Below are 26133 nucleotides of genomic sequence, written 5' to 3'. Positions count from 1 at the left end.
GTCTGAGTATGTTCCTTAACAAATGCTTGATAACAGTATTCTGGGTCACAAACTATCAACACATAGTATTTCCTGAACACAGGAGCAAGGACGTTAAAAAAAAGTATGTTCAAGAGCTATTCTGCTGTTACTGTTCACTTTTTTTAAAACTGAAGTATAAATTAAATGCAATAAAATGCACACCTCTGGAGAGTTCAGTTCTGTGAGTTTGACAATTGTATACACCCTTGTAATCATACCCAAAGTAAGATAAGAAACATTTCCACTAACTAGTCAGTCTACTTTGCTGTGGCATCCACTAAAAGACTTCTGTCACCACAGGTTAGTTTTGTCAGTTCTTGTACTTAAGAGCTGTTTTTCAGAAAATGATTTCATTAACAAGCAATTCTGACAAATATTTAAACTTAGTGAACATTTCTACATGAGCTTCCCAACAGACTGTAATAGAATCTGACCATCATTACAGCTTGGCATACAAGCTTTCTATGCCAGCAGAATACAAGTTCTTGTTTCATCAGCTAGTCTTCTATGGGTAACTTAGTTGAAAAGCACATCAAAATGGTCTGCATATCATTTTCTTATGGTTTATTGGTGGAATCCATTCTCTTTCTCTATAAACATCAACATCAGTATAAAAACATTCCTGCAACAGAAATCTTTATCATGTGTAAAATTATTAGTCACAGTTAAGTACTTTGGATGCTATGTGCCTAGGACAGCAGGTATTTTGATTAAAGTACAGTTGGTTCAGTGAAAATGCTACTGCAAGAACCTAAATATAAACATAAAATTACTGTATTGTGTTTCATGTACTAGAAAATAACATATTCAATTACTTTTTGAGTAATGCTTGTATTTACTAGGTTGTTAAGAGGGAAAAAAATGAATCTATAAGATGTGAAAAGCATATGCAACTTACAATCATTTCAATTCTATTTAGAATACTAAAATCAGAACAGAGGCTTCCTGGCTCTACTTTTCTCCGTTGAAGCAATCTCCGCTAGAACATCTCTGTCAAACCCAGCTTCTGTTAGAACAATTCCACTGACAGGAGAAAGGGTTGGGAACTCATCTTAACTGCATTAACACGTACACTTATACAGTTAATACTTACTGAATGTGTACTGTGTGTCATGGAATCTGACCCCCTGGTGGAGGGAAGGCAGGCAAACAAACAGACACTTGAGATAATTCCATGAGAGATGAGTACTATGAATAGTGGCCCTGGGTCTGGTTCTACCGTCAGATGCACAGAATGATTCTTATCCCTCTTCCACATGACAGGCCTTCCCAGAGAACTGACAATTAACATATTTCCCCTCAACCTCTCTGTTCCAGAATAACCATGGCCTGCACCACCCTGGTCACCCTTCTCAGAAAGCTTTATGAAATCTTGAGCTTTTGATTTTTGTCTCATTAAGTGTTCATCTCAGTAACTTTAGCTTATGTATTAAATTTAGATACCATTCTGAATTCTTATCAGACCGCATGACATTATTTCTCTCTGTGCCCTGTCATTCACAGAAGTGTTAAGTATGCTTTTTAAATTTAGGGTTTTTTAAAATTAATTTTTCTTGGAGTATAGTTGATCTACAATGTTGTATTAGTTTCTGCTGTACAGCAAATGCTTTTTAAATTCTGATTTAAAGTACTGGCAGAATGTCCAGCAATCAGGGAATTAGTGGGCCTTTTACCAGTTGTACTAGTATTCAAGGATCATTCAGATATGAATTCAGCTTACTGTATTATTAACTAGTCTAACTAAATATTGGTTAATTCAATTCTAGAATTTTCCAGGATTCAGTACAAGCTTATTAGACTCACTTTCCAGGATCTTTTGCCGTCATCCTTTTTTCTTTTTTTTTCTAAATGTAAACATTTGCCTGACCCTAGTGTTGCTATCACTGGCAGTGGCTCTTTGAGTGCATTAATGTTTTTCAACAAACATTTATTCAGAATTTACCACATTCCATGCATTCCAACGAAGTGCTTGAAAAACAAATGAACTGAGGCATACTGGGGGTTACAGGAGAATTTGTGGGTTTTTAAAAAATATGCTGGGATTGAGTTAATCTGATCCTAGATTTTCGTTATGAACCAGCTGTTTGCAGTATGTTTTCAAATACAAAGCACACATAATGCTTGCCCCTGTGAATACATTCTCAGACCCTGAGCCTAGCAAGGTGGCTGTGCTGGGGCTGAGGGCAATGAAGCGCTCACCTCCAGCTTGGCATCCAGGTCTGCGTCGGAGGCAACGACGTGTTCATCTTCCTTCTTCCCTGTGGCTTTAATAAAGGCCTGCTTCGTTTCCCAATACTTCTGCTGCATCTTATTTACAACTGATTTATCTTGAGCATATCGATCTTGTAAGTCCCAGGGATAACTGCTAAAAGGCATTCGAAGAGCCATTTTACTCATGACTTTCAAAAAGATTAAGATATTATAGTGAACAAATGTATCCAAACATATACAACATTAATAAACATATAAGTACTTTCTTACATGGTTATTACACCAAAAGGTTAATCAAGTCTAAGTTATACCAAAACCTTAAAAGTTAGTGAGGAAATTAAGAAACTTTTGCAGGAAATTGAGAAACTAAACCTTAAGGAGTTTAGATATCAAAAGACTGGACACACTCCTTTCAGAAGTAGACAAAGTGAGGCCAAGTCAGGCAAGGTGACTGCCTCAAGCACCCCAGTGAGTCAGAGATAAAGCCAAACACCAATGTTCTCTCCAGCCCAGCATTACGGCCAACAGTGAAGTGATGGCAGAAAAGTAGAGATAAGGGGCTGACAAACAGCATACTTCAAATCTGTCACAGAGGTACCTAGCACAGTCAAACTCATAGAATCAGAGAATAGAATGGTGGTTTCCAGAGGTTGAGGAGGAAATGGAAAATTACTAATCGATGGGCATACAGTTTCAACGGTGCAAGGTGAATAAGTTCTAGAGATCTGCTGTACAACACTGTGCCTAGAGTTCACAGCACTGTATTCTACACTTAAAAGTTTGTTAAAAGGGTAGATCTCATGTTTAGTATTCTTACTATAGTCAAATAAAATTTTGAAAAATAAAAAAGTATTAAAAAATTGATTATGGGTTTCTCATACTAAAACTTTAAATTCTTAAACATAAATGCTTAAAATACCGACAGGAAGCCATTCTTCAAGAACAGCACAGTGAAGATCATATCAAAAAGTATGTAAGGAAGAAACTGGAAAAAAATTCAACTGAGAATGAAATGGAATTCTGTAAAAGTGACCAGGGTACCCAAATATTGACAGAAAGTTTACCACTGGTGTTCCATCCCTCCTTGCTTTGTCTACACCTCCCTCCTGTCTAGGGTTCCTGTCCAAAAGCTCACACAGGACCCCCAGGCATCTCCCTCTGCAGACATGTAACTTCTTCCACCCCATCCCATTAGCACTCAAAATGTGCCAGACTTGTGTCCTAAAACAGAAATTGCTTTATACTACTATACCAAAATATGTATCTCAAAACTCGATGATTTACACTCTCCTGCCAGATAACATTTACAAGTTTCAATTCACACATTTGTTCTTAAAAAATCAGTTTCAGATGACTTCCTTAGCAATGGTTATCTTTGGAAAGAGGAGAAGGATTATGGTTTACTTTGTATCTTTCTGCATCATTTCAAAGTTTGGAATAAGTCCAGATATTTCATGTATAGGCACGATGACTGTACTTAATAATATTATATTCAACACTGGAAATAGGCTAGGAGAGGAGCATTACTCTTCATGTGCACTCATCACACACAAAAAGTGGTAACTATAAAGGAGATGATATGTTGGGACTTCCTTGGTGGGGAAGTGGTTGAGACTCCGTGCTCCCAATGCAGGGGGCCCAGATTTGATCCCTGGTCAGGGAACTAGATCCCACATGCATGCCACAACTAAGAGCTCGCATGCCACAACTAAGGAGCCCATGTGCTACCCACCTGCTGCAACTAAAGACTCAGAGCAACCAAATAAATAATAAATAAAATAAATTTTAAAAGATGGTATGTTAACTAGCTTGACTGTAGTAATCATTTCACTATGCATAACAAATTATATTGTACACCTTAAATATATATAATTTTTATTTAAAACATATAAATAAAAACCATTTTATTACGAGCTTAAATCAGAGAAAATAAGATGAAAATATGTATAACTTTTATGTAAAAGATAATCCCTCTACATAGTATGTGCATTAAAAGATGGTAAGAATATACTCCTCCAAACTGTGGCTATTTCAGGGGAAAGGAATTTTAAGAGTGGGGACTAGGATGGACTTCTTTCTATTGTGTTTTTTTTGTTTTTTTGGTCAAAGGTCATGGATTAACAACAACAACAAAAAATTCCATTTCAAGGGGAAAAAAAAGGACTTTAGAGGTCATTTTTTTTTTTTGTTGTTGCGGTACGCAGGCCTCTCACTGTTGTGGCCCCTCCCGTTGCGGAGCACAGGCTCCGGACGCGCAGGCTCAGCGGCCATGGCTCACGGGCCCAGCCGCTCCGCGGCATGTGGGATCCTCCCGGACCGGGGCACGAACCTGCGTCCCCTGCATCGGCAGGCGGACCCCCAACCACTGCGCCACCAGGGAAGCCCTAGAGGTCATTTAGTGAACATGCCTCACCCGTTATTTAACAAATGAGGAATCTTAGGTTTCAAAACGTTAAGAATCTTGCCCAAAATCACACAGGATTAAAATTCAAGGCTCTAAATCCCAGCGTAGTGCACATTTCAATGTTCTCTGCAGCCCTTATATTTCAGCAGCAAGCAATGAAGTGGCACAGTAATGGGAGAAGGACTATGGGGGAGGGCTCATCTCCTGGGACTCTCCAATCTCTCCTAGGTGGATGACAACTACCTACTTCCCTGAGCCTGCTGCCAGGATATGACAGCCATTACGAGGGTCACAGGATGAAGCCATCCTTTTGTCTTAATGAGGCAAGATGGAACAATTAAAAAAATAGTCTGACAACTCTTACAGAGCTGTCAAATGGGGATACTCAGGGAAACTAAATCCCTTAGCTATTTATTAATTACCTTTTAAAGCTCATTACATTTTAAGACATGCAAAATACTTTTAAAGTTTGACATTTGATATTACAGAGGACTTGGACCTGATTGCTTCTCTACTGAGAGAGGAGGGATTAAAAAGTATATTCCTTGGGGCTTCCCTGGTAGCGCAGTGGCTAAGAATCCGCCTGCCAATGCAGGGGACACGGGTTTGAGCCCTGATCCAGGAAGATCCCACACGTCGCGGAGCAACTAAGCCCGTGCGCCACAACTACTGAGCCTGCGCTCTAGAGCCCGTGAGCCACAACTACTGAAGCCCGCGCGCCTAGAGTCCGTGCTCCGCAACAAGAGAAGCCACCGCAATGAGAAGCCCATGCACCGCAACGAAGAGTAGCCCCCGCTCGCCGCAACTAGAGAAAGCCTGCGCACAGCAACAAAGACCCAACTTAGCCAGAAATAAATAAGTAAATAAATAAATTTATTTTAAAAAGTATATTCCTTATTATAATCAATTGTACCTTTGAAAGGTGAAAATATGCACTGCACTTTTTCATGATACAAATTAAAGGAGGTAAAAAATGATAAAGATCTGCTTGCCCAGTGGATCAAGGTTTCAGAAGGGTTCAGAAACACTGCTTGTAACAGAACTGGAATTTATAAGTGGTTTAACATGCTGTGAGATGCTTTATAGGCATGTAAAAGGCAGTGATAACACTGTCATGTAATTACCACATCTATTTTATTCAGCATCATCTACTTCCAACCATGACTGGCTCCTGAATGTTCATGAAGGTTGAAGTCATGACTATATATTAATGAGTCTGAGTTATTTTTATTGTTATTAGTTATATTGTTATTTTATAGCTGCCCTATATAAAATTCCCTTATAACCCTAATATTAGAAGTTGTAAATAAGACAGAGTAAAAAATGTATCAACTCATTACACTGAAAAAAATGGTGGTAAGAAAAGTCATTGTTAGATTCCCAGGAGAAAGTTACACATAAATGAATTTCTTAGAGAATATTTTTGGTTATTGGTTTTCATATTACATTTAGTAGGGATACTGAAAACTTGACTATACTCAACATTGGGTATAGGCTAACAGGTTATTTACTGCTATCGTGACTTGATTTTTCCATTCAGTAGACATTTATTGAGCATATACTATGTGCTTTCCTCTTTCATTAGCCTCTCCCAGTTCAGAAAAGACAACAAAACTTACCATTTGTGTCCTGACATGTTTCCTTCTTCTTCTTTTTCTACTGTTGATGATTTGGGGAGAAGGGACAGGGAAAAAGCATGAGAGGATAAGTTATATTATAACCTGAAATAAAACAAATATGTTTAACAGTTACACACTATATTATAATTATACATTAATTTGACACATATAAAGTTTTTCAATCTAAGCCATTTCTAGTTGTATCTTGGGGGCCAAACATTATTACACAGTATCACTGTATCCCAATGTCTAGAGTAGTTTAGTTAAGTAACACTGGAAGAAACATCCTCAATGAAGTTTAAGAAGTGAACAGGCAAGTTGAAAGAAAAAAGCAGGTTGCAAAAGACTACATAAAATACGAGACCGTAACATTCCAAACAATACTCTACATTGTTGAAATATACAAACATTATATAGTGAAGGTATAAAGAATTGCATACGAATGACGAACACTAAATTCCAAACAGCAGTTACCACTGTAGTGGGGATGGGGAATATTATTTGAGAGGAGTATACAGGGACTTTGTACCCATAATATTTTCTTTGATAAGCTAGGTGGTGAGTATACTGCATCTGTCTGTCTCTTTACAGATTTTAAATCTTTCATAATCAGTAATTCTAGAAGGTAAACCAACACATGGCAAAAACAAAAACAAACAAAAAGAATTGCTAACCCAGAACAAGATACCAAGAAGGGCACAAAGGAGGAAAATGAGATTATTTCAGTTTTGGCCAACCAAGTACTGTATTTTCATCTCATTAGTAAATATGGGAGTCACTTGATGCCTTTGCCTCTCACTCCATTTGCCCCCCTCGTGGAAGCTAGCCAACCCCAGGGAGGGGCAGAGCCAGCCAACCCAGCCACATTTGCCTATCAGTTACTGGAAAGAATGGAGAGCTTGCTACCTAAAGGAATGGCCTCTGACCAGACACAGACTGCTGGCCGCTGGAGTGAATGCTCAGAGTGTGAATGCTCTGGCTACTTCAACAACATAAACCCAATCGTTCTCTTTCTGCCTCAGAAAGGGTCCTAACAACCAGGACCCCTAAAATGATCAGAGTTTCCAAGGCTTTTTTTTTTTTTTTTTTTTTGGGTGCACCGGGTCTTAGTTGCAGCACATGGGATCGTCGCTGCCACGTGCGGGATCTTCGCTGCCACATTCAGGATCTTCATTTGCGTCACGCAGGTTCTTTAGTTGCAGCATGTGGGGTCTAGATCGTTCCCTGACCAGGGATTGAACCCGGGCCCCCTGCATTGGGAGCGCACAGTCTTGGCCACTGGACCACGAGGGAAGTCTCTCCAAGGCTTTTAAAAAATGTTTTGAGGGAACACAATTGAGGTGTTGATATTCCAGGCTTCAGGTATGGGGACAGGAAAGAGGAAGGACATTTTCTTAGAGTGTCTGGATGCCTCTGAAATGACAGCATCCCGTAACCAGCATCTCTCTTCTTCCTGGAGAGCATCCATGTGCTTTTCGGCCATTTGCATATCTTCTTTGGAGAAATGTCTATTCAACTCCTTTGCCTATTTTTTTAATTGGTAATTTTTTTGTTATTGCATTATAGGAGTTCTTTATATATTCCGGATATTAACCCCTTCTCTGATATATGGTTTGCAAATATTTCTCCCATTTAGTAGGTTGCCTTTTCACTGTTGATTGTTCTGTTTGCTGCAATTTTTTGATTATTAATATATTTAACAATGAGTTCTCTATAGTATAATAGATAATAAAAATCACTAAACAAACTGCCCTTTTCCTGAAGTTTCAGGCTATTCCCAGATTATGATGCCATACAGCAGTGTTCCTCACGGTATTGCTTACAAGTCAATTACGCAGGAATCTTCTGGGGTGTTAACATGCGGATTCCTGGGCCCCATCTCTTACCTACTGAACTAGAATTTCTGGAAATGGGTTTGGGAATCTGCATTTGTAACAGGTTTTGCAAGTGATTCTTAAGCACATTAAAGTCTGAGAACCACAGCTAAATGGCACAAAGGAAACATCCTCTCTAGAAATAGATCATTCTTGAACAAACTTCTGGATTATATATGGCACTTGAACAAAGGAATCATGGGTGGCAAAATCAGGTCAGCCTACAGGGGATATCTGAATGTCTCATGAGATGGCAGTTGCAGCCAGCACTTGCATCTCTTTTAATGTATGTTTCAGTCCCATACACCAGGGACAATTAATAAACATTTTAAGATTTACTGACAATATCCATCTCATCTGGCCTATCACATTCTAAATCCACAGTGTCAAAAGAACTACTTAAAAAATTGTTATAATTCTCATCTGTTCATTCATTTCATTTCAACAGTTTGATTTATCAAACACGCATCGAGCATTTAATTAACATGTGGCAGGCCGTGTCCCTGGCCTAAAGGAACCTATAGTCTAGATCAGCTCTGCCCAATAGAAATATACTATGAGCTACACAAGTAATTTTAAATGATCTAATAACCATATTAAAAAAGTAAAAAAGAATAAACCCACACATATATGGTCAATTAATTCACGACAAAGGAGCCAGGATTATACAATGGGGAAAGGACAGTCTCTTCAATAAATAGTGTTGGAAAAACTGGACAGCTACATGTAAAAGAACAAAACTAGACTAGTGTCTCACACCATGCACAAAAATAAATTCAAAATGGATTAAAGAATAAAATGTAAGACCTGAAACCATAAAACTCCTTGAAGAAAACATAGCCAGTAATCTCCTTGACATAGGTCTTGGCAATAACTTTTTGAATCTGACAACAAAAGCAAAAATAAATAAGTGGGACATCATACTAAAAGGTTTCTACTTTCTGCCTAGCAAAGGAAACCATCAACAAAATGTAAGGCAACCTACTGAATGGGAGAAAATATTTGCAAATCATATATCTGATATGGGGTTAATATCCAAAATATATAAAGAACTCATACAACTCAATTAGCAAAAGCAATCTGATTAAAAGATGGGCCGAAGATCTGAAGAGACATTCTTCCCAAGAAGACATACAGATGGACAACAGGTACATGAAAATATGCTTAACATTACTAATCATCAGGGAAATGCAAATCAAAACCACAATGAGATATCACCTCAAACCTTTTAGAATGGCCATTATCAAAAAGACAAGAAATAACAAGCATTGGCGAGGATGTGGAGAAAAGAGAACCCTCGTGCACTGTTGGTGGGAATGTAAATTGGCATAGCAACTATGGAAAACAGTATGGAGGTTCCTCAAAAAATAAAAAAATAGAACTACCATGTGATCTAGCAATTCTACTTCTGGTTATTTACCTAAAGAAAATGAAAACGCTAACTCAAAAAGATATTCACACCCCCATGTTCACTGAAGTCTTATTTACAATAGCTAACACATGGAAACAACTTAAGTGTCCACTGATGGATGAATGGATAAAGAAATTGTTGCCTCTGTGTGTGTGTGTGTATACACACACATACACACATACTTATAATGGAATACTATTCAGCCATAAAAAAGGAAACCTTGCCATTCGCAACAACATAAATGTACTTTGAGGGCATTATGCTAAGTGAAATAAGTCAGGTAGAGAAAGACAAATATCTTCTGATCTCTCTTATATGTGGAATCAAAAACAGAGAAACAAAACAAAAAAACAAGCTCATAGATACAGAGAACATATTGGTGGTTACCAGAGGTGGGTGGTGAGTGGCTGGAGAAATGGGTGAAAGGAGTCGAAAGGTTAAAAAACATGGGCAAGTATACAAATAGACACCTTCCCATACAAGATATACAAATGGGAAAAAAATCATATACAAAGACCCTGATAATAAGGGGATTATAAGAAAATAACAGATATGAGATATCCTACACATTGATTAGAATGGTTACATTCCAAGCAAACAAACAAAGCTGAAAATACCAGTCCTAGCAGGAATGCAGAATAACAGGAAAACTCATTCATTAAAAAAAAAAGTAAAAAGAAAAAGTAAAAAAATTTAAGTAATATATTTTATTTAACCCAATATATCTAAAATATTATTTCAACGGGCAATCAATTAAAAAATTACTAACTATACTTTGCATTCATGATTTTGTATCAAGTCTGAAAACTGGTATGTATTTTACACTTATAGTGCATCTCAATTGAGACCAGCCACATTAAATGCTCAAAGGCTAGATGTGGTTATTGGCTATAATATCGGACAGTGCAGGCTGAGAAGGAAAGACAGATGTATATAAACATAATTTCTAGATCCAAGAGACTCTTGACATTTGCAAGAGACATATAAAAAGATCTTCATGTATCCCCAGATTTGTAAATTCTGCTGTAAAAATATCATTTTCCCTTTAAAATACAATAAAGTCTATGTTTAGCTAATACTTCAATTCACAAGTCTGCAGAGGAAGCTATTTCTCCACTTCTGCCACAAAGCACTTATGAAAGAAGCCCAAAATGAATGGTATCAGGTCTCAAGGTTGTTAATAGCACAGAGAAGACTTCCTAAAGTTCTACTTGTGGTCACCTTACCTTAGGAGACAGGCAAGGAAGAGCAAGTATCAAGTTGCTCACAGACTGTGAGTCCCATGATAAGAAAAAGAAAAGCACCAATATTGTTAAATTCAGCATGACTTGACCACATGAATGTTTGTGTTTCACTAAATTCTGTCTCCCCGGGAAAAAGCAGGTGAGTCAATAATATTTAAGACCTACTCAAAGAAGTACAGGCCCAAGAGTTAATAGATCAATGAAAAGTTAGTTCCTAATTTTGATGTAGCAACCCTGAGGGTGGGAGGATGAGTGAGTGAGGAAAAGGTTCTATGTCTAAGACAAGTAATAAAGGGGAAAGATGTCTCCCTACTCAGAGGTGGGACTGCTGCTGAGGCCAGCACCATCTTCTTGGGTGACACTAAGACAACCGACCTAATCCTCTTAGATTTTCCCAGGCTGCACCGTGATGGGATTGTAATACTTCCACCTCAGGATCCAAGGCCAGGCATTAAAACCAGGAGCTGTTCTCTGACACACACATGTGGCTGCGAGACCATCTCGCCATGTGGGGAAAACTGGGAGAAGTGGGAGGAGGGATACTTTGTTCAGATTTTCTACAGGGGTTCTGTGCAGTCATTATGCTTTCTCCTCTATGCTTTTCTTTATGCTTGGTATGTTAAGTCTTCAATTTTATCCACCCATGTGGACAGACCACAACTGTCCCACTTGTTTTTATTTCCAGTAGCCATTGAAAAGCCATTTTGAACACACTGGTTGGCCAATACGTAAGCAAAAGTTTTTTCCAAATACCCCAAGGTTCATAGAACACTAAACAAGCCTGGTTTAAACCAAGTTTGATGCATTGCTACAAAGAGGAGTCGGGGCTTCCCTGGTGGCGCAGTGGTTGAGAATCTGCCTGCTAATGCAGGGGACATGGGTTCGAGCCCTGGTCTGGGAGGATCCCACATGCCGCGGAGCAACTAAGCCCGTGAGCCACAACTACTGAGCCTGCGCGTCTGGAGCCTGTGCTCCTCAACAACAGAGTCCACGATAGTGAGAGGCCCGCTCACTGCGATGAAGACTGGCCCCCGCTTGCCACAACTAGAGAAAGCCCTCGCACAGAAATGAAGACCCAACACAGCCCTAAATAAATAAATAAATAAATAAATTTAAAAATTCTAAGATATCTCTTATTCCTTGTCTGGAATAATATTACTGTAACATTTGTGACAGTTATTTAAAAAAAAAAAAAAAAGAGGAGTCGGTCTGCCCGTGGCTGCCTCCAACCCTGATACTGGATTTTCCTCCTTGGAAATGTAACATGGCAAAGTATTTTCATTCCATACAGGCTGCCTTCAGCTGCACTGAACATTTGTTCAGCCCAGAACACTTCTCTATGAGTTTATGGAGTTAGCTGATGGCACCTCTGATTACATTTGAATTATGCAAAGAGTCTAACATTCTTGAGCCAACACTTACTCAGAGTAAAGGTAAGATGAGTAGTTATATTTCACCATATCAATGTTCTCAACACACAAAAATATTTCAATAAGCTTCCTCTTGACTCACATTTCCTAAGTGTGTCCTGTTTCTTATACAGTTTCATGCCTCAAATTAATTACCTTTCCAACTTTAGCAGTAGGCTTTTCTCTTCCCTCAGTGAGCAAGTTTTCTGTTAGTTGCAGTACTAGCTGAAACTGAGTCCAGAATCCCTTTTTCCTATATCTGTACTGAGCATATGGTGGATTCTCTTGAATTGCAGATCAGAGCCACAGCCAAATTTGTCATTTGTCTAATTTATTCAAAATCTCTATTTTCTAACTAAAAATTGTCACCATCTTAGAGCACTTCAGCTCTGTTGTGCACACCAGCATTTAGCTTTCTTTGGGAAGTGGGCCATTTTTCCCCCCAAAAGAAACACACTTTTCAAGAGAACAGAACAGAGTCTTACAGTGATGTGGGTGCATGAAGGTATGTTTGAATCATCCCATAGTATAATCACTCATTCCCAAACACCAGCTTCATGGCACCACATGCCATTGAATCCAAGGTGCAAATCTGTTCACATTCCAACCTTCCTGAAACCAGGATGTGTCGTATAATCGATACCTTGTCAACTGTTTGGCAGTCACTTTTCTTTCTTCATGAAACATAAAATGGTAAAAGAGCTTATAAGCAATGGTTTCTTATATTTGATCAAATACAGAATAATTCTTTAAAACTAAACCTCTATAAAATTACACATCACTATTTGCCATAGACTTTTGGGGCTATTTGTATATAAGTGAACAGGAGAATCTGAAGTCAGGGGATGCCAAGTGCTGCCTGTGATGGGGAAGAAGTGCCACGGATGAGGAAGGTGCCCAGGGTTAGATGAACAAAGAAGTCAGGGCACCGAGCTGGCTTCCTACATAGCCTCTGGGCTGGGATTCTACGAGTCAGTAGTTGCTGGTCAGGGGAAGGGTAGGAGTGTGTGTGGATATGTGGGGAGGGTATTATACCAGGCAGAGGGAAAGCAATGAACAAATTGCTTCCACAGTAGAACTGCATGGTGTGTGTGTGCAACCAGCTGTAAGCAGTTGTGCATTCCTAGAACTTGAAGAACAGGAGCTGTGACCGGGAACACATGGGGACAAGTCTCTCCTGGAGAGTAGACATTTGATGCTGTCTATTTCAAATGCAGTGGTCACATTCTATGTCCTGTCTTTGCTAGAGCTCCTAATTGACTTTCCGTAACAAATATTGGATGCCTTTGGCAGGTCTCTTGGGTTTAGCTTCCAATTGCAGGATACTAATTTATATAATTTTCTCCTCATTCCATCTTTCCTTTTTCTCAGAGATCAACTTCATCTAGGAATATTACTAGTTTTCAATAGTTGGTTTTGTTTCTCTGATGCATAACCTCAGAACTAATACAAGCTGTATAATTTAAGAGCCTAGAGGGAATTGAGAAAACAATGGAATGAAGCCCCTTCCTTTTAAATTGGGGAACGTGTGATCCAGAGAGAAAAAAGCAAATCAGCTTCAGAGCCAGGGCTCAGATACAGGCTCCTGATGACTTGCCAAATGAAGAAACACACATTTGTCAGAGGTTCTAGGTGCCACATTAAAATATAATTTATGTTTGTACTTTTTATTTTGTTCAATGTATTTTTCATCTTTTTTTTTCCCAGAAGTTTACCTCTAGTCACTTTCTCTTATGTCTACAATGATTTTTATAATTTCCCATGTAGAGAAGGAAAAGTGTTTTAAATATAAATATTTAAATGGTTTCAGTAGAAATGGGGAGGAAAAACTAAAACAATTCCTCCAGGCATAATTAACTATATTTATTATTATTATTTCAATCTTGATTCATCAAACTGTGTTCACACATAGTTGATAAAGAGAGATCCCTGTGGAAGGTAGGAAGTTGAATTATCTTCTATCCTTTCAAAAGCTAAACATTAATTAAAGTAATGTGATTTTGACTAGCTTTTATGGGTGTTTTTCTATGTCTCAGATATCACACAGCCTTCCTTTTCAGATTTTGATAGGGTTATGACTACTTGAGCATTCCATATAACTTTAAATGGATTCTGTTTCTAGCTGAGTTTGGGTCTCCTGCAAATGATTGTTGACATTTCATAAATTCACAAGCAAATGTGAAACACCATAATGATTTAATTTTATGAGTCAAGCTTTAATTTTGTGAGTCAGCAAATCCTACAGGAGGAAAGCAGAATTCTAACCTTATTCAAGGCAGCTAAAAGATAGATGAGTTTTTATTTAAACCCTACACATGCAAGTCACTATTAAAATTTGCATTTTCTGTTAATGAATTGGGGCTTAGGATATTTTTAAATGATCGCTCACATTTTAAAACAGCTCAAGTATTATATACAGGCATTAATTAAGCTTAATAACTCCCTAACTCTATTAAAATCACATCCTGAAGTAAATATTTTTAATGCCAGTATAATTTGTCTCCCAATATGCTGCTCAATATAAAATCCGGTAAACCCACGACCATGCCACAAATCTGTCCCTCCTCCAAGTCACTTCACTATCTGGCCTCACTTGGCTCATCTGTAAAATAGTAGACTAGGCTAGCTGACATCTAGGATGCCCTCAGTCACAAAACCATAAAGCTAATTTTAATTATTTTCAGAGATATTTATATCTAAGAGAAAGCTTAGAGATAATGAACACAACATCTTCCTTTTTAAAGATAAGGAAATTGGGTTTCTAGAAAGAGAGACTTTTCCAAGATCAGGTTAAAGATCAAGTTTATGAGGAGGAATTCTGGGACTGAAACACTCATCAGCTGATTAGCAACCTGGTGCTTTCCTGAGTCTCTTCCTCTCTTCCAAGAGATGTCTCTCAAAGGAAAATATCAAATATAGTATCCCATATTTGAAGAAACTTTAAAAAAAAGCCAATGTATTCTCTAAAAGGCTTTCATCCTTAACATTAATATTAGTTAAAAATATTATGTCCCCACGAAACAAACTAAAATCAAGATAAACCGCAAACTCAAATTGCTCACAAGGGGCACAATCTAGGTCTTGCTCTTCTTTCTCTTGCTTACAGCCCTGCTTGCAAAGGAGAAGTGAGGGTGAATTTTGTGCTACAACAAAACTCATGATGGTAGTAATGAAGAGGCTGGCATTGAACACAACAAACCTCAAGGAAATCTAAAAGAGCAAATAATACGAAATGGATTAGAAGACTGGAAACAGAAACAGAACAAATAGGGTATCTTTGCTAAAGAAAGGATTTTTAAAAACCCTTGCTGTATAAATTATATTCACCTTTGATTTTATTTAAGTTGGTTTATGTAACTTTCAAATGTCAATTCAAATTTAGCATACATATGGATTTTAATCTCTGGTACTTACAGTGGCTTTTTCTCTCAAAGCTTAATGTCACAAGGTGAAGAATGAAGGAACACCCTAGTCAGACAAAGGTCTCAATCAACTTCTGTCAAGAAATACTAGAGCCTTCAACTGCCAGCATAGAACATTATTAAATGATGGGAATACATGTTTTCCTTAAATTAAATTTTAAAACTGCATTTTAAAATTGGGATAAAAATTTTTTATGAAAGATTAATCTGAGATAAACTAACTTTCTCATCCGAGACTATGGTGTCCAATACATCAGCCACTCGAAATATGGCTAGTTTGAAATATTTCAAACACACATGGCTATTGAGCAACTTGAAATATGGCTAGTTTGAAATCAGATATGCTTTCAAGTAAAACACACACTATAATATGCAGACTTAGTGACCCCCCCAAGAGTAAAATGTCTATTAAGAAATTTATATTTTATACTCATTTATATTTTATGTTGATAAAATTATATGTATTTTATATTGATATATATGTATATTTAAATTTTATATAACTATATTGCTATATTATATATAAATATATATTTACATATTATATGTTATATTTTATTATGTTCATACTTATTTATATTTTATATATGTATTTTTATATTTTATGTTGAATAATATTTTGGATATATTGGGTTACATAATTATATCATCTAATTCCCCCGGCTTCTCTTCAGTTGTTTCAATATGCCTCCTAGAATGTTTTAAATTACACATGTGGCTGCCCTTATATTTTTATTGGACAGCCTTGGTCTAAGGCATTAAGCAAAGCAGCAAACAGCTAAAAATTAATTCCGTAACTCAGGTCATCAATATTCTGTACAAATATAAATACCTTTAAACAGTTTTCTCCCCAGAATCTCTGACAATTATCCTGTCAGAGATGTCATTACAAAAATAAAATCTTATTTATATACATGTATATGTATATATACAAAGACCATATATGTGTATATATAATCTTTTAAAATGAACTACAAAATGGCTACAATTCACATTTTCATAATAAGTTGCTTCAAAAAGGTCCAACTCTATATGCAAAATATACTGCTTTAAATCAGATTCACAGGAATGATTATGTGAAGTGGATGAACTACCTTTAGGCCATCAAAAGTGAGAATATAAGGACAATCAATCTCTCTCTCTCTCTCTCTCTCTCTATATATATATATATACACACACACACACATATGCACATATATAAATACCTACAAATATAAAATGCATACATATATTTATAAATGAAATATACATAATTCATATATAAATATGAATGGTTAATAATATTACAAGTGTGAAGGAAGAAAAAGAATGTGAATGTAGTGACGACACCTATATGAAATTACACATAAGCATAATGTCAACAATCAGAACAATTTGGGAGATACTACTGTCTACAAAGTTCTCTTTAAGGTTAAATTCATTATTTAAAGCCTCTTAAAGAGATGATCAAGTAATTTCTTAGGCCTCCACAGGATCACTCAGAAATAGGAGAGAACTTACAGATCATTCAGTCCAATCTTCTCCTTTCATAGATGAGCCAGCTGAGGCCCAGGACTGAAGGAAATTTCCCAAGGCACAGAGTAAGCTTTTTTCATTAGTTTTAAATTACTGAAACACACATACACCAGTACATGGTTTATAAAATATCTATGCTGTGCACAGGTCCTGTAAACAAACCCACACAGCTCCTTTCTCTGGAAACGGCACGGATTCAAGGACTTTCCTTGGTAAAGTAGTGGCCCCTAAATCATCTTGGAGTTTGGGCTAGTTTAAGAGCAAGGGATGAAGGCAGCCCAGGCAGGGGAGGGAGATGCAAGAGGAGGACCTTTAAATAAAAGTCAGCAGCAAAGGGAAGCAGGCAGAAAGAGAGAGCTTTGTATTTTCATGTACCCCAATTAACACTGCCACCCTTGGGTCATCCACTTGGTGTTATTTGAGAACTAATAAAAGATCCCTTTTCCAGGTTCTTGCTACTTTCTTAGGGAAGACGTTTACTGGAATAAACGGCAGCAATAGTGCTGTTATTATTAATAGTGAATAAATTATTAACCATTATTAATAGCAAATAAGGCACAAGACCAATTATTTTGGTGGGAATCAGGAAAGACAGGTCCATTGGACATATACCTGGTAAGGCATGTAGAATAACCAGGTAGAACCACCAGGAAGTAGCTCAAAGGCACAGAGCTTCAGGTCAGGAATGCAAAGAAGAGAGAAGCAGGAAACAGAAAGAGGCAAGTGGTTTGGTACCAACACAAAGTTTACCTACTTCACAATGATGCCCATGCTGCCTACGGCAACACAGAGGAAAGAGTATTAGATACAAGGACACTCAACTCCTGGCCTTCAGGGAGCAGCAGGTAGAAGGAAAATCCCCAGGGTGGTGATGACCAGCCTCCCTCCTCATGCTCTATGGGGAATCATGGCCCTGGGCATTGTGCTGGGCCCCTTCTCTCATGGCTTCCACTCTTCATCACCACTACTCACTTCTTTGGAACCATCCAGCACCATGACTATAACCACTGCTGTTCCTTTCTCTTCAGAAGGGACAGGTCTTACCCTTTTGCCCCTTGCCACCTTGGTCCATCTATTATCCCTTCTCTTTCAAGTTAATCAACCTCCCTTTCTGCCATCAACCCATATTCTCCAACCTGATTCTTCCTCCAGTTACCATCCTCTTCCTTCTCTTCACAAAGTTCTTCTAAGCTGACACAGTCTGGTTCCTTTCTCCACCACACCACAGAAAGGTTTTCACCAGGAAACCAACTCAAGTCCTCCTCTCACTTGACCTTTGACTAAGCTCCCCTCCTTGACTTCTCAGAAAACACTCTCTACACTTTTGTAACTTTTCAGTTTCCTTTGTTAGCTCCTTTCCCTCTGTGTGCAATGATATCTTGAATATCATTGCTCTACAAGGTTCCAACCTTGGCCATCTTTTATTACACTTTACTTGCTCCCTCTAGGTGATTTAATCCACTTCTGTGGCTTCAACCAACAGCCGTATGCCAACGACTTCCAGAATTAAACACCTTTCCAGAGACTACAGTAGGGGGATCAAAATGTGGATTTGGTGCTCTGGAGAGGTATTTAAATCTCCATTTCCCTATGGTCATTTTCACCTGGATGTCCAATAGGTACTTCAAATTCAGCACCTCTAAAACTAAAATCATCTCTCTCCATCTCCACCTCCAAACGTTTCTTCTTTCTGTGGTCCCTATGTTAATTACCAGCACAAAATCTACTGAGTGGCCCAAGTTGGAAACTTGACTTCTTTCTCATCTTTAGCCTCTGGTCTCCAAGTTCTCTCCATTCTACCTCCTAAAAGGCTACTAAATACATCTTCTCCTTTCTAGATTCACAGCCAGGGCTTAGTCTAGGCCTTTAGAGGCAAAACCATCCCTGTATCTGCCCACTCCAATGTTTTACACCATGGTCTGAACTATTTCTATAATATGCAAATATAATCATACCATCCTCCTACTTAAAACGCTTTAATTGACTTCTCTTGTCACTAGAGAAAGTCCAAACTTTGGAGCAAAAAACCCAAGCCCCTTCACATTCTGGCCCCTTTCCAAAAATGTTCACCTCACACAGAACTATTCCTTCCGGTCATTTCAGAATGCTAGAACTTTCCTGAATACACTATCTCATTTCAAGGCTTTGCAAAGTTTCCCTCCATTTGAAGTGACCTCCCCTCCTTTGTTCAGTTGGCCAAACTTAACATCTTATTTCAAGACTCTCAAATGTCACCTCCTCCATGAAGTCTTCCCCAACCCAACACCTGCCCTCCTGCTCCCCAGGGGCCTCCCACTCCTGTCCTCCCCACTAAGAATTAACTGCCCCACACTGATGCTAGTGGTGCCTTGCACTCCCATTATTCTCCTGCGATGAGCTGATTACATCTGCATGCCCCACACTAGCCTGGAAGTCCCTTGAAGGCAGGGATCCTAACTTTGCCTCCTTACACCAAGCACAGAACCTGAAACACAGTAGGCCTTTAGCAAATATGTGCTGGACAAAGGGCAATAATTTTGTGCTACCATTTACGGGACACTTTACATGTGTGAAGCACTTAATGAGTTACTGCCCACACCAGAAGGGGATACAACCCCATTTTGCAAGCAAGAAAAAAAGCTTAGAAAGGTGAAATAATTTGCCCAAAGTCAACAGCTAGTAAATTCAAGGCTGCTTTTGACTTCTAAACTCCTGTTTCTAAGCACTCCACTCTACTCCTGGACCAAAGGGACTGGATACTGGGCTTGGTTTCTATAAAAACAATCTCTCCTAATCACAGGCTCAGGCGCTGTGTTAGCCCCAAATCCATTACCACCACGGTGCTTGTGCACAACAAAACCTTGCTGAAGACTCCTGGCGGCTAACAGGGTTCCTACCCATAAGAAGAGGGGGGACACCATTTATCACAATTAGCTCCTTGGTCCCTGGCTTAGGATGCGCTACCCCAGAAACATGCAGAGAAGGCTGGATTTCTCCCACATACCATTAGGTTTCCATGCCCTATTCTGGGAACAGAGAAGTGGGTGGGTGTGAGAGATCATGATGATGGATTTTAATGTGTGCTCTGGGAAAACAGCTGCAAAACTTTATAGTCACTCGTACAAATACACCACAGGATGAGAGGAACTTCCCACTCTCAAGTCTAGACTCTCAGGGCTAGCAATATACCATTATCTATATATTCATTGGTCCATCACTGAATACATATACCTCGTGTTTCCCACCCACAGTAATGCATTGCATTCAGTTGTCTTTTTCAGTCACCCTCTTTTAATTCTATGTATTTTCTGTTAAATGTATTCTAAAATTGACCTCTTTAATTTCCTCTAATTCTAATGACTTTTTAATGTCAGTCCCTTATTTTCTACTAATACCTCTACCGCCTCTCCATGACTATCCAGCACATAATTGAAATCAGTCCTGTGCTTACCCTGATTAATACATTTAAGCCTCTCAATTCACAGGTGATCAAACTTGCCCAAGGTCACTCAGCTAATAAGGGATACACATGCACACTGGGCTCCAGGCATGAGGACTATTTGCCAGTATTCTTTCCCTCTGTATACCTGGGTACTGTGTGGTGAACTCTCTCTCTCCACTCCCAACCTTTTCTGACCTGCCAAATTCCTACTGGCCCTTTAAGGCTTAACTCAAGGGTCACCTCCACAAATCTTCTCAGGTTTTCTTTGCTCTCTCTCCTGTCGGTTGGGTGCCTCTGCCCTGGGCTTCATTCCCTCCCCAATTTCCCTGAAATGTAATTGTCACCTGACCCCTTGATCTCCCTCACTAGGCTGCAGGCTCCTCCAGAGCAGTGTAGAGTCTGGGTCTTGTCTTGGGATTCCCAGTTCTGGAACAATGCATGGCATATAACACACACATAACAAATGCTTGCTGAAAACGGAGTAGTGACCCCACTTCTCTGATTTGGCCAAAGGCCTGATGAATAACATCATCTGACTTAAGAGGAGAGACTTCCTATCATGAGCAATGCCATTTTCTCAGCTTTCCATGAACTCATTCTCTCACTAGGTTTACATTGGGACAAGTAATTACCATTAGTTGAGGAATTACCACTTCTCAGACACTGATATGAATGCTTTGTGCACAGTATGCTTATTCTGACAACACTGTCCAGTGGACATCATCCTCATTTTATGGATGAAGCTCAAAATCAGTTACTTACCCTAAGTAACTGGCCTACAGTCACAGAGAAGAAAGGCTTTGTTTTAAAGGAATATACAGGTCCGGAGCCTGTGCTCCGCAACGGGAGAGACCACAACAGTGAGAGGCCCGCGTACCGCAAAAAAAAAAAAAAAAAAAAAAAGAATATATAGGCTTCCCTGGTGGCGCAGTGGTTGAGAGTCCGCCTGCCGATGCAGGGGACACGGGTTCGTGCCCTGGTCCAGGAAGATCCCACATGCCACGGAGCGGCTGGGCCCGTGAGCCATGGCCGCTGAGCCTGCACGTCCGGAGCCTGTGCTCCGCAATGGGAGAGGCCACAACAGTGAGAGGCCCGCGTACCGCAAAAAAAAAAAAAATAAATGTATAAAATGCGTTATAGTCATCTCTGTCCTGGAGAGATTCATTAGTATTTGAAATTACTTACAGTGCATTAATTTGGATGCTAGAGTAGTGAAAGCCTGGTTAACTGGGATTTATAGAGGTTCAAGGCAGTTCTACCATATGCATTAACCAGGGCAAATCATGCCTGTAGTCCTAATTTTCTTAGCAGATAAATAGGGATTATAATACCTACTTACCTCAAAGGGGGTTGAATATCAAAGATCATGTTTGCCAAAATGCTTTGTTAAAGAAGAGGGCAAAGGCCCATCTTAGGGCACTATGCTGGATAAAGAGCTTGATGCAGTGTTTCGTAAAGAAAGAATAGTGGGAGAACCCTGAGCATCAGGGCCACCTGAGGTGTTAACAGCAGATGGAAGAATCCAGGCTGGGAATCCACATTTAACAAGCCTTCAAATGATGCTATCAGACAGAAAAGTTTGATAAATACCAGGTTAGGACAGTGCTTCTCAAACTTCAATGTACACATGAATCACTTGGGGATCTTGTTACGATGTAGATTCTTAATTCAGTGGACATGGGTAGGGGGAGGGCGGGCTGAGATTCTGCATGTCTTACAAGCTCCCCAGGGAAGCCAAAGTTGCTGGTCTGTGGATCACATTTGAGTGGCAGGGATTTGGAAGATCTACCCCCACTGGAACAAACTGGCTTTGCTTTATTCCTCGACCACAGATTGCATTCCCCAATTTCAGGGAGGATTTCGTAAAGCCCAAGCTCTCAGTATTGGTACCAATATTACTTGAACTACTCAAAACCAACTAGAATGGATTCTTTATCATGGAGGAAAGGTAGTAGCATTCTTTTCAGATATAGACAGCACATATGTTTAGCATGTGAAAGAATAATTTACTGCTACTACTTGAGTCCTATTTACTGTGAAAAGCATTTTATATATATTATGTCTAATTCCCACCACAACCCCACAAGATGGGTTTTCTTGGTCTATAGATAAGGAAGTAATGACCTAAAAAGCTCAAGTAACTTGCTCAAGGTCACATGGCTAATTAAGTGTTGCCGCTGGGGTTCCAATTCTGCTCTATTGGGATCCAAAACCTGTCTTCTGCCCATCCTCCCTGGCATTAAATATGATAGTGGTATAAAACGTGACAGCTTGAGGAAAAAAATGTTCCTCCTGTATGTATCGGTATTGGAGTTAAAGGCTTTGCTGAGGCAGATTCTGGATGGGGGTGAGGATGGGAATGAGGTTAATTAATTAGTGGTCTATGTTGACTCATGGACAAAAACATACAGATAGCATCCTCGTCCATGGTTCCCATAAATCTGATAGTGCAGATGGAATATAAAGGACATGAGTAGCCGGCGCACTGATCCTAAATGTTGCCACCTACCCTCAGGCTTCTAGATGTAGGGCTCAACCAATAAAGAGGAAAAATTCTTCCTGATCCTTGTGGCCTATTAACTTCACCGCCTTCTCCTGTATGAGGTTTCTATAACTTAAAAGTTCACACCAATACAGGTTTACCCTGCCTTGTCATTTCACAGTTGCCACACTTCTCTTCCTCTGATAAAACTGCCTGCACCTGAAAAAAAAAATGTACTATTTAGTCAAATCCACTGAAAATGCAGCAGTTTTGAAGGTTTTCTTTTGAGTAACAAAATTGTCCATATTTTTCATAAGGTTGATGTGGAGAGAAATGCATGGTAATAAAGATGCTCAGAGAAAGCAGTCAGATAGAGTCTCAGGTGAACCAAATGAAGCAAAGACAGCTATAAAATAAACTTGCTAGGCATTTACCATCCAGTATCTTTAGCGTGTAATGCCCTATGGATGGAGTGTCCAAGGTCAGTTTTTTTAGCCTTGGGTCTCTCTACTATTATAAGTACTCAGTAGCTTAACTGTCATTTTCTAAAGATTCATCTTTAATAACAGTACAACTCTTTACCTATGTAATGCAAAAAAGATCCAATTAGAACGCTACATCTCCTTGGCAGTCTGAAACCAAACAATGAGAATCGAAGTATTAAGGGTTATAAACTGATTTTGCCCCTATGGTATTCTCTACACATGATGTTTCAAAAATAAAGACTGCAACCTAAAACAACAACAACAAAAAATGGTTTGAAAATTCACTTAAAAGTGAAAAATGTGTGTTTTAAACAGAAGGTAAGAAATTGAGTCTGGAGCACTGATTTCAAACTAATAAGCATTTCCTATTTCATTCCCCCACCCCAAGGAACAGTTCAGATCTCAGAAAAACTAAACTAAAGGTCCACAGAAACCAACCTGATATTTTTCTGGCGAGGCTTTACTGAAATGTTTAGACATGAACATGTTTGCAATGAGTCATAATTTATAGGACCTTGATGGCCAATGCCTTATGTGCGTTTCTTCCTACATTCAATAGCATTTTCAAACCAGCTGGTGGTACATTTTCCAGGCCCTGATAATTTTTATAAAGTTACCAGATCTCAGTTACTAAGGCTGCCACCCAGCACCCTTTCTCGTGATAATTTTTTATGCTATCTAAAGAGCAGAGAACCTGATTCCCTTTTTGAACTAGAACTCTCCCCCAACCAGCCAGTTAATGCCTTTCGCCAGAGAAAGGGCTCACGCACTATTTTTAAGACCCCCAAAGAGAAGTTGAGGGGCCTTCGGGGCACTCCAAGTAAAAAGGCAATAGGAAACGTTAATGGGAAGCCGCTCTGGGCAAAGGCAGACGCAGTAACAGGATATGTTCCTTTCTAGAGGAAGCAGGAGCTGCGATAGCCGCGAGGCAGGAAAGGCGGTGTCAGCAGCACCCAAAGGAAACGGGCGCGCCAGGGTTTGCAAGGACCTGGCCTGCTTAGGGACTCTCGCTCCAGTCGGGTCCGAGGTTGGTGAGCACTTCGCCCGCGGGAGATCAAGCTCAGGCCTCCCGGTACTAGTGGTTATAAAGAGTACCCATCTGCTCCCTGCCACCTCCGCCAAAGATGGGCAAAAGGAAGAGAAAAAGCAAACACCAGGAGCCGCGGCAGGTAAACTCGTCAACAAGTCAGCCCCGGACGCAAGTCCCTGCCCAGGAGGGACCTCGGGGTCCTGGGGCCGGAGGCGTTGGGAAGGCGAGGCACGGCGTGGGTGGGCGGAGAAGGGGTTGCTGCAAACGCCGGGTCCACAGATGGGGCTGGAGCGCGGAACGTTTCCCTCCGCGCCCCACCGGGGCTGACGCGCGCTCTCGAGGCGCGCGCGCATCACCCAGACCTTCCCAGGCCCCAGGGCGGCGGCGGGGAAGGGGAAGGGGCTGTGGCAGTTCTTGCACAGGGATGGGGGGCAGGAGGAGGCGACCTGCTTGTCACCGGCGCCCGCGGAGGGCTGGCAGCCCCAGGCCCCCGACCGCCCCGGCTGCCGGGCGTCTCCCAATGCAGCCTGCAGCCCGCCCAGCTCGCCCTCGCCACGGCCCCGTAGGGCAGGTACCTCGGAGCCCCGGCCCCTAGGAGCCTCCCGGCCGCGATCCGAGCGTCCCTCCAGCTCCCTCATCCGACGTCGGCGTCAGCAGAAGGCGAGGGAAGGGGGCGGAGGGAGCGCAGGAACCGGCCCTTCCTGCGGCGGTCGCCGCCAGACGGAATAGCAGCCGGCGGAACCCGTGAGCGCAGCAGCGCAGCGCAGTGGCCGGGGGGAGCGGGCGCCCTCGCCTCTCCGCGAGCGCCAGGGGCCGGGGCCCCGACGTCGTCTCCCCTCCCCACTTCTCCCCTCCGAAGAATCTCCGGCGGGCGACCCCTCCCAGCAAGACCCAGGGACCCGGAGGAGGGAGGGGGCGATGGCCTCACCTTGTTTGGGGCGGGTCCGGGATGGGGGGAGTGAGTCTCACTCTCTCTATTCCCTGGGGTCTTTCCTCGACCCCCATCTCCTGGGGTACACCCCGCTCGGATCTGCCGCCCGGGGTGGCCCCGCCCCTGCTCTCCCGCAGGTGTTCCACGTGTCCCATGCATTTGCGTCACAATGACCTGGCCTACAGGTGGGAGCAGCAGCGAACGCCCCAGGGTTCCCACTGTGCTGTGCTTAGCGCGTGCTGCTTGCTTCCACTGTAGACTGCCGTGGCTTTAGAGGACAGGAGACTTCATGACTTCAATGCCAAGAAAAGTTACAGAGCCCTGTACCTGGGAATCAAGTTTGGGCTTAAAGTAAGAAGGCTCTGTGAAAAAAAAACAACTGTATATGTATATATATTTTTTATTCCCATATATTCATATATTTTTTATACTTAAGTTACTGACGCTCATAATAATTTCATCTTCTCTTATTCTTTGTTATCGGGAAAGAACCAAACCCTTCTTTTTTGAATACCCTGCAGTGATCACATGAAGAAATGGTGTTGGAATAGTTCCTTCCTAAAATCATCTATGCTGAAAAGCAGTCCCAATGTGCTATGACTCATCCCTGATTGTGTTATATATTTATTAAAAAGTTCATTGAATAGTCACTGA

The 26133-nt window shown here is 40.4% G+C and overlaps 1 protein-coding gene across 6 annotated transcripts in view; it reads right to left on the bottom strand.

The window, feature by feature from the left end:
• ICA1 (islet cell autoantigen 1) overlaps window positions 1–25138 on the bottom strand; it is a gene marked incomplete at its 5' end in the record, with an annotated part of 145549 nt that extends 120411 nt beyond the window's left edge. For 4 of the 6 annotated variants that reach the window (XM_079711481.1, XM_079711482.1, XM_079711483.1 and 1 more), the window contains 2 exons: window positions 2221–2383; window positions 6256–6272. In XM_079711481.1, coding sequence (XP_079567607.1) covers window positions 2221–2383; window positions 6256–6272 — 180 coding nt within the window. Of the gene's footprint in view, window positions 1–2220; window positions 2387–6255; window positions 6296–25123 lie in introns of those variants that run through there. The other 2 variants (XM_079711480.1, XM_079711485.1) reach the window with 2 other exon arrangements.
• Between the last annotated feature and the right edge of the window lie 995 nt (window positions 25139–26133).

The sequence above is a fragment of the Hyperoodon ampullatus genome (genome assembly GCF_949752795.1).
Source record: "Hyperoodon ampullatus genome assembly, chromosome: 9".
NCBI classification, from domain to species: Eukaryota; Metazoa; Chordata; class Mammalia; order Artiodactyla; family Ziphiidae; genus Hyperoodon; species Hyperoodon ampullatus.
Note: the sequence above shows the minus strand (reverse complement) of the source record. Positions and strands in the feature narration are given on the sequence as shown.